We start from the raw sequence: 16,938 nt of genomic DNA on the forward strand, positions 1-16,938 counted from the left end.
CTGGACGGACAGACAGTGACAGTCAGTTTACAAAACTGTCCCTGGAGCAGGGCAAGTGAAGCAAGTGGATGGTGAGCGCGCTCTATAAGAAACTAATATATTAACTTTGCATGAAAGCCTTTGTAATAGGGCTGTTCTCCAGCTTTGGGCACAGAAGAAGTAAGAAATTCCAAAGTTCTGTTTGTTTTTAAGCTTCTTCACACAGAACAGATAAAGCTGAATTACATCAGCAAGAAAGTAACTGTTCAGACCTCGCTGCTGTTTTACTCATGACATTTACAGGCAAAATATTATTTTAGTGCAATAAAGCAGGAATTAAACCTGCAGTTTTCATTGACATTGAGTAGAGTGTTTTGCAATTCCACACTTTTATTTTTATTTCTTTTGGAGAGATAAAACTAATTGCTGATTTACAATGATCCCATACATGCAAATCCCATACATGCAATTAGAATTAATTTCTGATTTGTTGGCTTGCCAATTTATAATCCCAATGAAGGGATTTTCATCATATTCTTCCATGAGATCTAACGGATGTTGCTTCAAAATATCATTTCCTATCACAAAGGCTTCACTTTTTTGGGCAAGGTATGAGTACATATTATGGATTCCTACAAGTAAAATCCATGTAGTTTATCAAATTAAATGAGCTCAGCAGGTTATGCAATACAGCTTGTTTTGTTTATTGTATGTGATGTCAACAGCCAAACTCACCCTGTAAAAGGGAACATCAGGAGTCCAGTGGTAGCTGTATGTCCAAAGGGGAACTGAACCACTCCTCCCTCAACTGCAACACTGTCCCCACTCACCGCTGTGCTTTAGGGAGGTTCTGGTTAAGGCTCCTCTTTGTGCATGGCTTCAGCAAGGAGCACTCTGGAGTTCCCTGCAGTGCTCTCCGTGCACCGCAGCCGTGTCCTGTTAGCTGAGCCACATCTATCCCCACTGATGTTACGTAAGGAGGAATTTAGAGCAAAATCCAGGCCATGCTCATTGTGAGGCACAAATGAAAGGAGACTATTTTTCCTCCTTTCAAGATCTTGTTTGTTTTAATTTGAAAAGACTGAAGACTTTCACAAGAATTTACAGAAAATACTTGATACTTTCACACTTCTCCTATAAAAATGACAGTGATCTTTTTACTTCTGTCAGATGGGATTAATAATTCTCTGATATATTTTAGATAGCTCTGTTTTGTGAATACCTGCTAGGAAACAAACATGTTTTGCCTAGAGCACCATGAACTTCTAATAGGTTAAATAAACACCACACACTAGTATCCAGTGCCAAACACTCGGAATGCACAAGTTAGCAGTTTAAAAGTTATAGAGCAGGCAGAATTTAAATCAGAGCAAAAAAGAGAAAGCAGTTATGCACAGTACAAGCTGCCTCCTGAAGCTGTAGTTTAGCCTGTCTATATGGCAGACATAAATTCATAAGAAACACCACCCTGCTTTTGGACTTTTCAGGAATTAACTGAAAATATTGCTGAGCTCTTCTCCCTGGGATGCAGTGACAGGATGTGTGGGAATGGCTAAAAGCTGCACCAGGGGAGGTTTAGACAGGACTTTGGGAAACATTTCTTTACTGAGAGGGTGGTCAGACATTGGAATAGGCTTCCCACTTACTGAGAGCTGGTCAAGGCCCCAGGCCTGTCAGTGTTCAAGAGGCATTAGGACAATTAGTTTTAACTTTTGGTCAGCCCTGAACTGGATCAGGTAGTTGGACTCAATAGTCATTGCAGGTCCCTTACAAGTTAAAAATATTATATTCTATACATTAGTTAGCCCAAATTTTAAAACAGGCATGATATTGGACTGTCAGGTATATATTTTTTTTAAGTTAAATTTAAAAGATTTGAAGTTCTAAAAAAGGGATTAACGATTCTTCAAATTAGAGAATAGGAAGCTACAGGCATTCAAATATTATTTGCCAGCTGGCCTGAGCATTGAATAAATATAAATGGGTTTATAACTCATTAACCCAGGACTGCCTTCCTTCCCAGCTTGTCAAGTTCCCATCATCCTTAATAAATAGATTAATGTGATGCTGGAATCAAGCAAACATCTCTTTATCTACTTTGCTAAGGGTAATATTTTTCCGGAATTTGGAAGATTTACAAATTCCACATTCAATTAAGCCAGAACACAATATGTCAACACCCTGCTACTCTACTGGATGGATTTCAGTAACATAACTAGAAAGCTTTAAAAACACATTTCTTGCTGCAAAACCTTATTTACAGGTTAATAACTCAGCAGCACCTGAACATTTTAAATTTTTTTTTTAAATAATAATGTTTACATCTATGCTCTCCCTTTACATATAAATTATACTGTAGCTTAAGATTTTGAAGCATAACATCAACACTGGTGTGTGTTTACAATTCACATAATCGATTAAAAGAAAGGTTTATGGGGCTTTGGTGTTTTTTTTCAACACAAAGATGTGGACAAACATACAAACTAGGCTATAACTGAGTAAAAAAACACTTGACTGATTTCAGCTACACTTAAATAGAAAGAATATGATGAACCAAAGTCTAGAAGAGGTTGTATACTGAGAACATTGTCATTCAACAGAATCTCCCCCAACCAAAGTCGTCATGGTGTGAACTTCCACTAACTCTCTAAAATAAGCTTTGTATGTTTGTCCTGGAAAACTTATACAACTAGAAGAGTTTGTCGAACACAATTCTTGGTTTAAAAGAACTTTCAGGTTTTAGAACTTCATCAGTAACATCACAGGTGTCTACAATATAGTTTGACTTTCACACCTATGACAAACACGCTGACTTTTGGATATAACAGGACATACAAACATCATTGTTCCTTTAAAGCATAATCCGAAGGAGCCCTGCAGAGCCAGCCAAAACAGCTGTAGAAGCTGCTGCCACCAAGTACTTGCTGCTATTCCTTGGTTGGAATTTGAATTCCCTAAAATTAACACAAAACTTAGGAGTAGTCCCATATCCATTTCCATGCAAAAGTCTGCTGAGTAAACGTAAGTCCATGTCAGTGGATTTTGCTCAGGAATAGATTAGGAACTCTTCCGCTTTGTTTCCAGGCCCGAGCTGTGTGGGCAGCAGCAAAGTGTTGGGGCAGAAACTCCCAGGGCTGTTTCAGCTATATCTGCCAGGCAACTTCAGACTATTCCTTTTTAAATTGAGGAGTTGGACACACAGATATGGAAACATGGAAGGTGACTTTCACAGTCTCTCTCAAAGGGGGAGTGCACTTTAACATGAGATCTGCAACTGCCTGGAATTACATGGAATTGAGAACTAAAGAAATCAACATCTCAACTGAAGAAGCCTGCTTTTTTAAAAAAACCAAAACAAAAAAAAATTTTAGTAAACAAAGATGCAAGAGTGAAGCAAAGCACAAAAGCAGGTCAGAGTATGGAATGATACTTACTATGGTAACAGGTATTCTTTAGCATATCCATCTCCTGTTTGTAACGCAGCCACAAGAAGAAAAAAGCACAAGTAGAGAATCTATGCATTCATCACAGCCATTGTGTTACGTTAGAAGAATGGTTGCAACCATTCTTGTAGAAAACAGAATGAAATGTAGTGAATGGCAGACTAACAGACAAATGATATATCCAATGTACAAGGTAAAGGAAACAAGACAATAATTGGATTACACCTGATCAAGATTATAATTTTATCCTTTTTTTAGGGAATTATCAACTTTACAACCCTGCTCTCATTTTAGTTAAAGCTATGACATAAGGTGAGCAAATAAATTTAGATTCAAATTGAGTAGAAAAAAAAATTTTCTGAGGTGTAATCCAAGTACAATAATGTTTAAGAAATGTGCAATCAGTGAAGAAGATTTACCAAAGCATCTAGTTATGTGTCTGGTTCACCATCAGACACTATTTCATTTAGTAAGAGCAATTATCTCACAGAAGATGTACAAAAAGGTAAATCAGTTGAGAAACACCAAGAGATGACAAGGCTATTCTGAAGAGATGGAAATTTGTCTTTATATTAATGCACACTTCTTTATTATTGTGAACAAAACTCCTGTTAGACTCACAGTTCAGTGGAGTATCTTGTAAGTAGTACAACAATGAAAGACAAGAAGTCATTTACTGTCATTAGCTCTAGTTCATGTACTCCCGTGCATCAGTCACTAAGGATGCAGTTACTGGCTCCCCTGGCCCCCACGGCAGCAGAACGTACCTTCCTCTATTTTAATTGGCGTACTGGGAGGAGTGCGAGCTGAACTGGGGTCAGGGAGGCTTTTCTCTTTCTGTGGCCTACCATCTTCTGAAGGCTCTGCAGATGTAGGCAAAGGGAAATTAAAAAGGCAAATAAAACCTCTCAGCATGTAAGAAAGTAAGTGTCCTTTTGCTCCATGCACGAAAGATACCAATATATTTTTCTGAATCAAAATTCTGCCAGGATATTAAACAATACCAATGCAAGCAAAAGAAAATTAAGCAATAGTTTGAAACTAACAAAACGGGTCAAGATGTTGTGCTCTGTAGCTCTTTTTGGAGGTTATTTTTTTAATTTAAGAGGGCATGAATAATGAAATCATTTATGAATTGGTTTATACTACTGTTATAAAGAAAACTTGTAAGGAAAAACCACAAGGAAGATATAAACGAATATGGAGGAGGGGATATGCTACCAGGTCTACACAAGATAGCACTCTTTTGCTTGCTTTGTATTGCTGAAATTTGGAATAAACAAAATTGCATCCCAAAAGAAAAGACTGCACAGATAATCAGAAAAAACATGCAGTAATTATATGATTCCAAACAGATTTCACAGTGGTTTGAGTATTTGTTATTAGTAAGGAGGGTCCCCCTTGCTTCCAGCTTTAAATAGCCCTGGATCCAAAGGAAAACATTAATAGAGTACACCATATATTGGGAACAACACTAAAGCATTGTTCCATCTAGTTCACCTACACAATTAAAGTGAAATCAGTCCCACAGATGAGAGTCAACTGACAGAATCTCCACATGGTGTAGATAAAGAGGTTGTTCCTTGGATTGCAAGCACAGCTGTATCATGTTAGTAATACCTGAGGCCTCAGCCAAAAGGTCAGGATCCGACCTTAATGCTTTGATCACTGCAGTATGAAATTCCTTATGGGAGGACTTCTGCCCATCTGGCTCTTCTCCATTTAGATGTGGGATGATTTGCTGCATGGTCTGACAAGAAACCCGTGCAGCAGCAAACTGAATGTTATCTAAAGACTTAGACAGTGATGATACGTCACAATCCTGTAAAGTCTTCGTATCTGTTCCTTGAAAGGTGTTTGATCTGCCTTTCAAATCCAGAGATTTTTTATCTGACGTGTTTTGCTCACTGATGGTCTGATTTCTAAGCACTGCACTCTGTTCCCCAGTTGGTGTCTGTCTCAGTAACACAGTCTCTCCATATTTTGATACCTTATCTAAGAAGGATGTGGCATTGTTACTGAGAGAACAAAGTTATGCAGTTAAACAGGCATGACAGCACAGCATCCAACCCCACCCCACCCAGTATTTCATAAACCAAACACAAAGGTTCCTACACTGTGGTCCCAAAAATCGGCTGCAGGGAACACATGCTGCAAAAGAAACAGCACTTTGTATGTTCCTGCATCATTCAAATTCAAAACCTCACAGCAAATGAGCATTTTAAGTATCATCCCTTAAAATTATACAAAAGTGAAGCAGGAGAACCACTTCAGATGCATCAACAACCTCGTTTTGTAGCACAAATCTGTCATAATTCTAGGATAATTGAAAATCCATTTTGGTAGAAGTCCCCAAGATGTCACATTTCCAAGCAACAATCGATGTTATTCTGTATCTTCTCCATTCAATGTATTTCTCAAATCCACAAATTTCAATGACTTAGAAACCTGCAGTGCTGCTGCTATAAAGCACCACCATTCCCTCACCTTAGCCTAGGCTCTAAGGCCAAGGGAAACAAAGCAGAACAAAACCAGTACTGAAACACCTTTTTGACTGAAGTTCCAAGCTTTCAACTTCCTACCAGCAGGAGTAACTGGCCCTACTGCACAGCTTATCTACAAGGACAATTTTAGAGTGGGATCTATGCATTTTACTGAACACACTTAAAACACTTAGATCACACATTTTATCTCTAATATACTTCCCGAATTTCTAATTCACACTGGAAAAACTGAAACATACAAAAGCTGAGTAATTTATCTATAGCCTTTGCAGGAAACCCACCTTCCAATTACTAAGAAACTCTCTGGTACTACAGTCTGTTGCAGAAAAAACACACACAAAGAAACCAACCTTCCGGTCCCTTCTGCTTTCTTTCTACTTCTTTGCGATATTCTTCCAGTTCTCGATCAGTGAGTTTATTGAAGGGATTTGGTCCTGTTGTGCTCACTATAACTTTTGGTTGATATTCTTTCTCAATTATTGCCTTTGATGCAGTCACCAGTTCTCCCTGGCAAAAGGAAATTAAGATACATCTGCAATCAAGCAGTAACTTGCAGAACCTTTAGCGATATAGAGGCTACAAAGCAACCAAAAACAAAACAAAAATATAACCTGGAAAATGCTACTTTTTCCTGTTCTAGATTAAAAAAAAAATCCATTACAGATTTTTTTTTTTAAATTTGATCCACAGGAGGTTTATATAAAGGAGAAAACATGTCTCCACCAGGGAATATCCACCATTAAGCAGTTAATCAAACAGCAGCCAAACAGTCTAGCTAAATTGTATTTGGAGTCATAAAAGTACATCAAGTTTCTTTTTCTTGCCACAAAAGAAACATGATACCATGCCCATCTGTATGGCAGTCTGGGCACAGAAAACTTGTAAAGGGTCAAGAATTCAGCTCATGAGTATTTTTGTTTCATTTTGTTTTGGTTTATTATTATTATTATTTTGCTTTGGATTTTTGCTTTGCTTTGGATTTTTTTAATAACAGAAAAGCCATTTCTAGAAGCTACTACATTACACCTAACAGATGTTATAGTAAAAAGCCATCTTGTATATGTTCTGTATACACCAGATTAACAGCTTATTATAAACCATTTTAAAGTAATTAAGGTTAACTGTAATCTGATACAAGTTAGCATATTTACATCTATAACATTTGTCATATAAGCCAGATAAAAAGTTATACAAATAAAAATATAACAAGCAATTCTAAGTACAGTAAGTTTCAGTGGACAAAAACAGCTGCATCAGAGATTCTCTAATGTTAAAGTTTTTAGTTTTTCTTCTCTAATCCTATAGTAAAGGCTACAGCCACTGGATTTTCATTGTCTCAGGTACAGAAAATGCTTGCCTGGAGATAGCTGCTCTATCTCTCAAATGACTTGTCTAAGCATTTGTTTTTTCTATTGGATATACAGAACTCTGACACTAGTTTGTTAACAGCTGATGTGTGACCCGTGCCCCATGTCATGGTGACAAACAATCTGTCTTCATTATAAAAAAGAGGTATTTGAACTCCATTATATAATAGGTATGGGCTACTGGATGACCCAGATCACCTTCACATTCAAATGTTGTCTGTACCGAAATTTAGAAGAAAGCATTAGAAAGCACAGTTCAAAAACAGGCAGTGCCTGAAGAGAGGCACAAATATTCCATTCCATGTCCACACTTCATGGACAAGCACAGGATGGTCACTGTAAAACTGATGATGCAAGTAGACAGAATGTCATTTTGGATGGCAAGAGCTGCTTTGGACAAGATGTCCAAAGAGGTGACAGGCAATAATGTCTGGGTGGAAGGAGCACAAGAGCACTTCTGAAAGCCTGATGAGAGATCTCCAGATATCTGGTCTAGAACAATCCAGGGAGGTAAGATGGTTGCTAGAATCTATGCTGCTCTTCAGGAAGCAAACACCAGCCAGAAGTACCAAAGAACAGCATAACAATCAATCTCCACTGCAAGACCCTGAAAGGAACTACAGGAGAGAAACATCTCCAAAACATTACAGATCACTTCCCTTTCTCCGTAAAATAAGAGTTAATTTCATTTCATATGCAGAATGTCAGTAGAATGTCAAAAGCCTCTTCTCAACTATATATCCATGAAGCATTGATTTGATAGTAACAGTTTTTCTCAGAAGATAATGCATAAAAGGGTCAGAGAAACATCAACCTTTGTACAAATCCTAATTGTTTTGTAGAAAACTCAAAACATCCCTAAAGCTGCAGTGTCTCAGCTTTTAATGATGGCAGAAAACTGATGCCCATGGAAATTTTATATTTCCCTGACTTTGCCCACACTTCAAACTAAGTCCATAGTTTTAACTGCAACTCAGCATAAGTAGCAGGACCTTGTAAAGCACAGATCTCAGGCAGAGTTTCTAGAGTTTCCTGGGAACAAGAGAACAACAAGACACCCAGTACCCATCAGTATCTCTGGAATTTCTAAGAATATTTGAATGTTGCAAGTTAAATCCAGAATCAGTGGGTAGAATAACTTCTAATGAAACAATGTTACTGAGTGCCTGTTGATTTAATGGTGACAAACAGCAAGACAGGCAGCTTGCAGATGCCTGGGGCACTGGCATGACGTGTTCCACTTAGGAAAGTACCTTTGTTAAATACTGGGAATGAAAGCAGCAAATCAAGCTTATCACATTTACTAGATTGAAAAGAAAAAAAAAGAAACTAAAATGAAATCCTCACAAAAAACACCCACAGTCAACACAAACAGTATTTGTACTTGCTGAGTAGCTTTGACCCAAGAGAAGCAGCATTGAAAAGATCAGGGGCAACAACGCTGGATCATAAAAGCAGAAAAATTATTTAAGAGATCAGAACGGAAAACTTTTGATCAGCTGAAAGCTAATTCCAGATTAACACATCCAGTTTTATTCATATCAATAATATGGAAGCAGCTCAAAGGCCACCAATATAAATAATACTGGTAGATGGACTGAGTCTATGTGGGAAATAAATTATACTATTATGTTAATAAGGTCTGCAATATGGTTACTCTAAACCAGTATGATTACTGTAAACCCTCATTACTTCTAAATCAAGAAGCAGTTATGTTTTACTTCACAGAATAGGCCACAGAGCAGCCTTCTAAGAATTCAAATAAAAATCTACAACACAAAATGAATATGGGACAGAAAGAAAACAAGTATAAAGGACTAAAAAGACAGTACAAAACATATTTCCAATTGTTAAATGTGACATTAAAATAGACAAGACTTTGTAGAGCTATCAACCTGACTGTGCCATTCAGAGATTACTAAGAATGCCCAGAAAAGCCAAACAAGAAAATTTGTCTGCAGTTACTTCCAGTATTAAACAGCCTGTAGAGAGGAAATAAATTCCCATAGACTCACACTCTGTTTCAACATAAGATGACATGAAAAAAATTAACATTCTGGTGATCTCATCAGGATTATGTTGCTCCTAGCATTACTTTGATGATGATTCCAAAAGTATTTAGATGACTATTTGAAATTCAATCACATGTGTATGCACTCAAATATCAACAGCATTTTCTCCACTGTAAGAAACACTGGATAGATTATATAAATGAAGAGAATGCATTTTCACTCTGTAGGGGCTTACACCCCCACAGACACAAAGGGAAAGTCATTTATAGCTAATGATACACAATATACCTTCATATTAAACATGCACCCCATGTTAATAACCCATTTCCTACATGAAAATTTTAGATAATCAAGTAATTTTATAGCTTCTACACTAAAGCTGGATTTTAGAGAAAAATTCAAAACTGAATATTATTTAACAGGCAAGCACTTCACCTTGTTCTTGGGGATAAATATGACCAAAACTGGCACTTTGTATATGCCAATTCTTCTTTCAATCAGACAGCAGGTTCATAACAATGGTCTAAGTGAACAATTGCTCCTAACACAATCTGACATTAATGCAGTGCCTTTCTCCAAACACCTGAGGTACTGTCCATGTAGAAGTTGCCACTCAAACCCAGTAGCACCCCTGGGGCAGCACTGAGAGGGTCTGCATTAAGAACAAAGCCACAGAATTTCCATTCTTAAGGAAGAGACACAAGATGGGTGAATTCCCTTCTATTTAAAATTACTGAAAATTGATGTGAATTTATTTTCTTATGAGACTGCAGAATGGTTGTTGGTAAGAATAACCAACATTCCCTGTCAATCAGCCAAGACTGCAGCAGAAGCTTGGTTAACCAAGTCTGAACAGGAATAAAATTACATGATGAACAAGGAGATTGTGTTGCAACATGGCCAGGACTTCTCAGAACATGGATAAAGCAAGCAACAAGGCAAGATGGAGTGTTCACTGCTGCAGCCATAGGCACAGGAATTTAAAGCAGTACATGCATACTGTACACAAGGAGGCATTTTTTCATCCAAAATAGTGTGCATTAGTATTTGATATAAATCTCAATGCTAATTGAAAACATAATACATTGTATTACTGCAATTACATCAAATTTTTACATGAACTGTCATTGAGCATCAAAGAATTTGTCAACTGAGAACTTGCAATTGTCCAGTACCTAAATGTCCCTAAGTCCTTGATATACAGGATTCTTCAGTTTCATTAACATTTTCAGGTGGGGTTTGTGTGGGCATCTTACAATTGCTTCCACCTCCTTTGTTCCACAACACACAATTTTTTTTATGGCAGAATCTGTCAAGGAAATTTCTCCAGTGGTTTTCTTTTATTGCTATTATTTTTGGGTTCATTGGATTTTCTGGTATGAATGACATTTTTTTAGAAGGAGGTTGCTTGGTTTGGGATTTTTTATTTGTTTGTTTGGTTGATTTTGTTTCTTGGGTTGTTATTTTTTTCCCAAACAGGAAATTATTATACATTCAGGTCACAATCTATATTAAAATAATAAAGATTATGAAATAGGTTACTTCTATTTCATAATTACTCATGTAATTTACATTGTGATGTATTTTTACACACTATTTTAGGCAGAAAGCACTTTCATGACACCACAAAAGACATGAAACAAATAATTTGGACATCTAAACCCTAACAGGATACTACTAGACAAAATTACATAACCAGTAGACCATTTGTTGGTTCTCTGCCATCTATGAAAATGCATGTAAACTATCTGACTACTTTTATAGAAAAGGTATGTCATTGTTTGAACATAATAGTTGAAATATATCACCATCAAAAAAACACCTGTGTTGTGATAATTATCATGAAAGTAATTTTTCACCTTGAAGGTATTATTAAGTGGAAAACAAAAGCCATGCATTGTCTGGAAGAATTTGGCTTTATTTTATTTTTTGTCTTAAATCCAGAAATAGTGTTTTTTATTTTTCCTTTCAGAATATGGACAAAACAAACTGCAATGTGAAAAACATCACCATCATATTCTCAGTAAGATCCAAATATCTGTAACACAAATTGGCTCATTAATTTAGAGTAGGTTATAAAACCACAAGGTTTCCAACAATGGCATAATTCAAAGTATTCTGGGTTTTTTTTTGATTTTTCATGCAAAAGCTATTCTGACAATGAGGTGTTTTGGCATGGCCTAAAACCAAGACTTAAAAATCTTTTAACTAATACACTGGAGCAGAAGAGGCACTGATACTTATTAATACAATGTGCTTCCACACTAGATGTGCTCTAAGAAATGTTATTTGCTGCTGCTCCATTCAGCCAGCCCCAAGGACTGCCCTCTTGAATTTATTGCATATTTAACGGATATTATGTAAGCACAAACATGACTACAAGTGTGAAAGTCAATTGATTTTGCATGTGTGGGGCATTACTTAGCAACTCTTGTTAACTGCAGGAAGTTTTAAGGAAGCCAGATGTCCAGTGCTCTGAGATCAAGAGTTGACAGTGTCTGTCACACAACACACAGAGTATCCTCAGAATAACACTGATGTAATCAGGCTGAGATTAAGCTAACTCTAAATAGATCTCAAATTAGAATAATTCAACACTAAGAGCATGCATAAAGAAACCCTCTATATGCAGGACCTGATCAGCACCTTAACATCAACACTGTTTCCTCAACAGCTTCTAAAGACAAAGATCAAGATCCTTAAGACAGTCTTAACAGAGCAAAGTAACTGTTTGCATCATCGCATATACATAATTTGAAGATCCATCTATTTTCATTTTTTAAAATATTCTAGCCAAATAATTTCTAACAGAGGAAAAAGGTCAGGGTAAGGAGAGGTTAAATGAAGGGTGAACAACAGTATTTAGAGCAGTATGACAGGGCAGTACCTTTCTAACAGACAGAGATTTAGCGGGACTAAAGGCCTGCTCTGTGAGATCGAGCCCTTCAATAGATTCCGTACAGTCTGAGAGGGGAGCATCCTGCAACAGTAAATTGAGTAAACAGAGCAAACCGAGCCTGGGCTTTACAACATCAACCAAAAGCATTGTGATGCTTGCTAAAAACATGCAAAGAAACAGTAACTGGTAGATGAAATTGCATATGACAATGAATTGACATGCACACAATATATGACACCCAACATGAATAATGCTGTGGTCATGATAAGACTTGCCAATCTTTAAAAAAGTATATAAAAATATATTTATCTAGGGCAGTTGAAAGCACTTGGATATAAAAAGCTTTATTCAGCTATACAGTATAACTGTACAGCTCTAATTCTTACTTTACTTGAAGCTATGATTTAGTCTTTTGTATATCCAGATATACTGCTTTTAAGTTTCATTGATGTAATAGCTTTTCCCCCAAACTGCTCTTCAAATACAATATTATGAAGCATGAAATCCCATATTTTACACGAAACACGACTGCCCCACAGTGAGCCTGGTGTGCCCAGTATTAATCCTTCAAGATACATAAACTCAGAAATCAAACAAACAAAAAGTTGTCACAAAGCCCAACTAGTTTTGAACAAGAATCTAACCCATATAAATAAGGCTTCTGAATTTCATGCATTACATTCAGCAAAAAAACCAAGAAGCATCCTCCACAGACATGCTTGGGCTACATGGCTGAAGCCTCTAAATTTCTAACCCTGAGCACTCTTGCAAAGACAATGGTGTTACCTCTAAGACTTACCTTATAAACAGTTACTCTCTGCCAATTAAAGAATAATTTCATAGTGATATATTAGGTGAAAGCAGAGGATATTGCAGATTAAGCTAATAGTTTTAGGAATTTAATACTCTCACCTGTACAAGGCTCCTGTCCACAACTACCCCAGAAAGAACCTGTGACTGAGGGCCTGCTGTTTTAATATCTTGCAAATTTTGCTCTCGGATCTGTAAAGGAAAGCAGCAGAATGAACAACCACAGAAGCAACAGAGAAAAGGTGATCACATTTTTACATTTGAAAAAGGGGTGAGTGAACCTGCCAACAGGCAACAACCAGTGCTGATTGCTGTGGCCATAGGGCTGTCAAATGAAGTTGAGCTTATAAAATGACTTGAATGTAAATGTTCAGGTTCCTGGCTATTTTCTCACATTTCTCAGAATTTATTCTTTAAGTACCACAGAAGGTGGTGTCCTTTGCTTTTTAGTACTAGGTTGTGGTAAAACCAGTAACAGACAACTCCAGTTTGTGAAAAGTGAGGAGAAATAGAAATATTACCTCATGTGCTTTTCTGTACCTGACCAGTCAGTTGCAGGTTTCTGTCATTAGCCATTAGTTACTGATATGGCACCACAATATCATCCTCTTATAGAACTACTATAAACTAAATAAAACACTGCACAACTTTCCTTTCTGTTTATCACATGGTGTTCTCAAAAACACCCCTTTTGTTGCATCCTAAATACCTCCCAGTTCTTTCAATACAGAAGATGGGAACAGAAACCACATCTTTAAACCTAGGTATTATCTATTTAAATTAGATATCCTTTAGTGGTAAAGAATTCATAACTGATTCAAAAATTATTTTTAAAATGTTCTGGTTCTTGTTCCAAGATAAATGAAGAAAAGCATGCATCTTGAAATAGCTCTACTTTACAACTAAAAAGGACATTCAATTTGTAAAAAAATATATGCATACAAATACACAAACAAGAAGTATTATTAATATTTGGTACCTCAGAAAGCACAAGGATCCCCCATCTTTTTCACTCGTTTCTAATTTACTACCCTTCTTATCTTTGAGAAAGTATAAAATTTGAAGATTTACTCTCTTAGTCACATCATTTAAGTTTTTAATAAAACAATATTTGTGTCTTAAATACAAAGAAACTGCTTGGAAATTTCACTATAATTCTCATTTCAGGTGGTTATTATTTTACAGTGCCAAACATAAGTTCTGTCAGTCATATACAAATTATTTAAGATTCCTGCTAGAATCCCTGCACACAGCCTTTCTTTGACAGAATGCTAACTCCCATGTCCCATGTGGCCATCAGTTAGAGGTATCAAAACAATCCAGAACAAGCTAAATATTAACAAGATAACAGGGTCTATTTTACACTGAAAAAAGTAATAAAGTGAAAAATCCCCAATCCATGCAGTACTTTCCTGTTGGTAGATTGGACAAGAACATCTGAAATTCAAAACCAGGAAAATTAACTGCAAGTTCATTTCAAAAAGATTAACTTGCAGCTCCAAAGACACAAAAAAATCTGCAACAATCACAGCATATTATAATACAGTACATTGAAATACGGAGAGAGATCTATAGATTACTTTGTCTAGGCCACAAAATTTTAACTGGTATTACAAAAACAGGAAAACAGGTCACTAATATAAAACTACAGTATCAGGGTTCAGAATTACTACCATAAAATCAGGACTGGCTGCTTCAGAGGTAACCAGCAACTGGTCTAAGAAAAATTAAAGTCTTCATATCATGAATACCAACTTTTTCCAAGAGGAGTTCAGGATACTTAGGAATTGTTTCATTATTTAGTTATAAAGGGACAGGACAACACCAGAACTAAGCCCCCAAAATGTCATTATAGCAAAGTAAGCTAGTTCATTACAAGTACACAACTTAATTGTGGTGATGACTAAAAAAATAAGTTATTTTACTGCTATTACAAACCTTGTTCCTCATTTCTTGGACCTCCTTTGGATTGGTGTTCAATGGAACAAACAGATTAGGGACAGCAGAGGTGGCAGTTCTATGTCCATCCTCTTTAGTCCACTGTAACATCAAGAACAGTTGCAGAGTCAGAATTGCTGTAATGGCTACGGACACTCAGAGCAGCAAAGTCACATCACAGTTGATCATGCATCATACAGAGCAGAGAACTGAACCAATGATTGCAATCTTCTATTCATTCCTAAGACTAAGTGATTTTCTGCTTCAGGAATATAAACTATACCTTCAGATACATTTCTAGAGATCAGAACCACTCCACCAAGTCAAGTTACTAACAACAACAACTAGAGAGCCAGTTAACTTGCAAATAACTTACACCCAAAACAACGCCATTCCTATGTGTAGTTCAGAGATTATGAAGACTGAGGGGTTTTTAAGTTGGTTTTCTAAGCACTTGACCACACTGACAGATGCAGTGTTTTGTGTTTCTAAAAACCACCTACTTCTCACTTCATGAGTAGATATATTATGACAGGAGTAGGAAAACGCCAATATAATTACTTATTTTTAAGGTTATTTTTAACCAGAAATTTCTCAATGAGTTCATACTTGTTTAAAAAGGATATTATTCCTTACCCAAACAGAAGTACAGCATGATCTAAGGCATGAGCTTTAAGACCCTGCAACTGCCATTTTCATTTTCTGCATTGGGTGTTTTTACAAAATAACACAAGAGAGATGGAGAGATCATTGATTCAATCCTCTGGTACCCAACAAACATCAAAGCAAACTTAAAGCATAAGATGACAGAAGTATGAAAAGCAATGTGATGTCACTAACCAGGTTTAGTGAATGATTCTGTACTGTGAAGCAAGAGTGGGCATCACCAAAGTTTTGCATTAAAACAAGCTACTTCAGCAAAATGATGTTACCAGAATTAGTTTCTGCACAAACAAAGAGCTGTACCAGCACAGCAACCTAAAGGAACAGTTTGGTGATGTCAAATATTTTATAACTCATAGCTCAGAAGGTTACAAAAATATCCCAAACACAAGCTTTAAGCGCTTCATGGGCTCTTCATAGAAGGTTGCTTTATTTGATCTGTGCATTTAGTATGGAGTCCTGCTTAATTTGATGCACAAGTAACTCTTCATCTTGATATATTAACTTTGTACAGTGTCCTAATTTCCAATAACTATTGCATAGAAAATGCACCGAACAGTAAAGCAAACCTGTTTATAGAGCAAATGCTATGCATTTTTCCTGAGTAACTTCAAGAAACAATAAAATAGCCAGAAATTGTCAGACTTCAGAAAGCAACAGAATTCTAAAATGTTTTGCAACTGTAAAGTAAAAAATGGAATGAACATGGAGCTGTGAAATACTCACTGATGATTATCTTCTCAGATAAAAACTACTCCAGCTTTTTATTAAAGATAGTTTTTAGTCAAAGCATAAATATATATATATAAACAACCTCAATATAACAAGCCACTTTTTCTTTAGATTAATAGCAAGCATTAAAAAATTTAAATACATGAACCTGTTATAATGTATGAAATTATCTATTGCTTCAGTATACCATTAAACAAGACTAGTTTGTGATGAAGAATTTTGCTTCAGTCTTTCACTGATAATTTCAAATATTAAATACTACCAATTTGTGAGCTGAGGCTGAAAAGCACAAACTGGTCGAAACACATACATAGCTTTAAGCTATGGTAAAACTCTATTTGATCAAGGTAAATCTGCATCACTATAGATCAATATAACAAAACTATATTTCATCAAGATAACTCTATAATCAAGATTAAAGGATAATTTAGCTTAGTGACATGTTGATAGTACAAAAAACAAACGTATTTATTAACTTCTTAAACCAAAAAGAACACCACAAAAATACCACAGAGAGAGTGTCTCTGTTTTTTTGGGACTTTCTACATTGTTAACACTATGGATTTTAGCACACACATTGCCTGAGGAATC

The 16,938-nt window shown here is 36.2% G+C and overlaps 1 protein-coding gene across 20 annotated transcripts in view; it reads right to left on the reverse strand.

The window, feature by feature from the left end:
- The window catches only part of ADD1 (adducin 1), a 62,740-nt gene that overhangs the window by 2,439 nt on the left and 43,363 nt on the right, over positions 1-16,938 (reverse strand). For 3 of the 20 annotated variants that reach the window (XM_015623766.2, XM_015623763.2, XM_015623764.3), the window contains exons 11-16: positions 14,953-15,054; positions 13,117-13,206; positions 12,193-12,285; positions 6,277-6,433; positions 5,043-5,417; positions 4,190-4,285 (exon numbers count right to left, since the gene is read on the reverse strand). In XM_015623766.2, coding sequence (XP_015479252.1) covers positions 4,190-4,285; positions 5,043-5,417; positions 6,277-6,433; positions 12,193-12,285; positions 13,117-13,206; positions 14,953-15,054 — 913 coding nt within the window. Of the gene's footprint in view, positions 1-3,412; positions 3,547-4,189; positions 4,286-5,042; positions 5,418-6,276; positions 6,434-12,192; positions 12,286-13,116; positions 13,207-14,952; positions 15,055-16,938 lie in introns of those variants that run through there. The other 17 variants (XM_015623775.2, XM_033513715.1, XM_015623765.2 and 14 more) reach the window with 11 other exon arrangements.

Source organism: Parus major, chromosome 4 (genome assembly GCF_001522545.3).
Source record: "Parus major isolate Abel chromosome 4, Parus_major1.1, whole genome shotgun sequence".
Lineage (NCBI taxonomy): Eukaryota > Metazoa > Chordata > Aves > Passeriformes > Paridae > Parus > Parus major.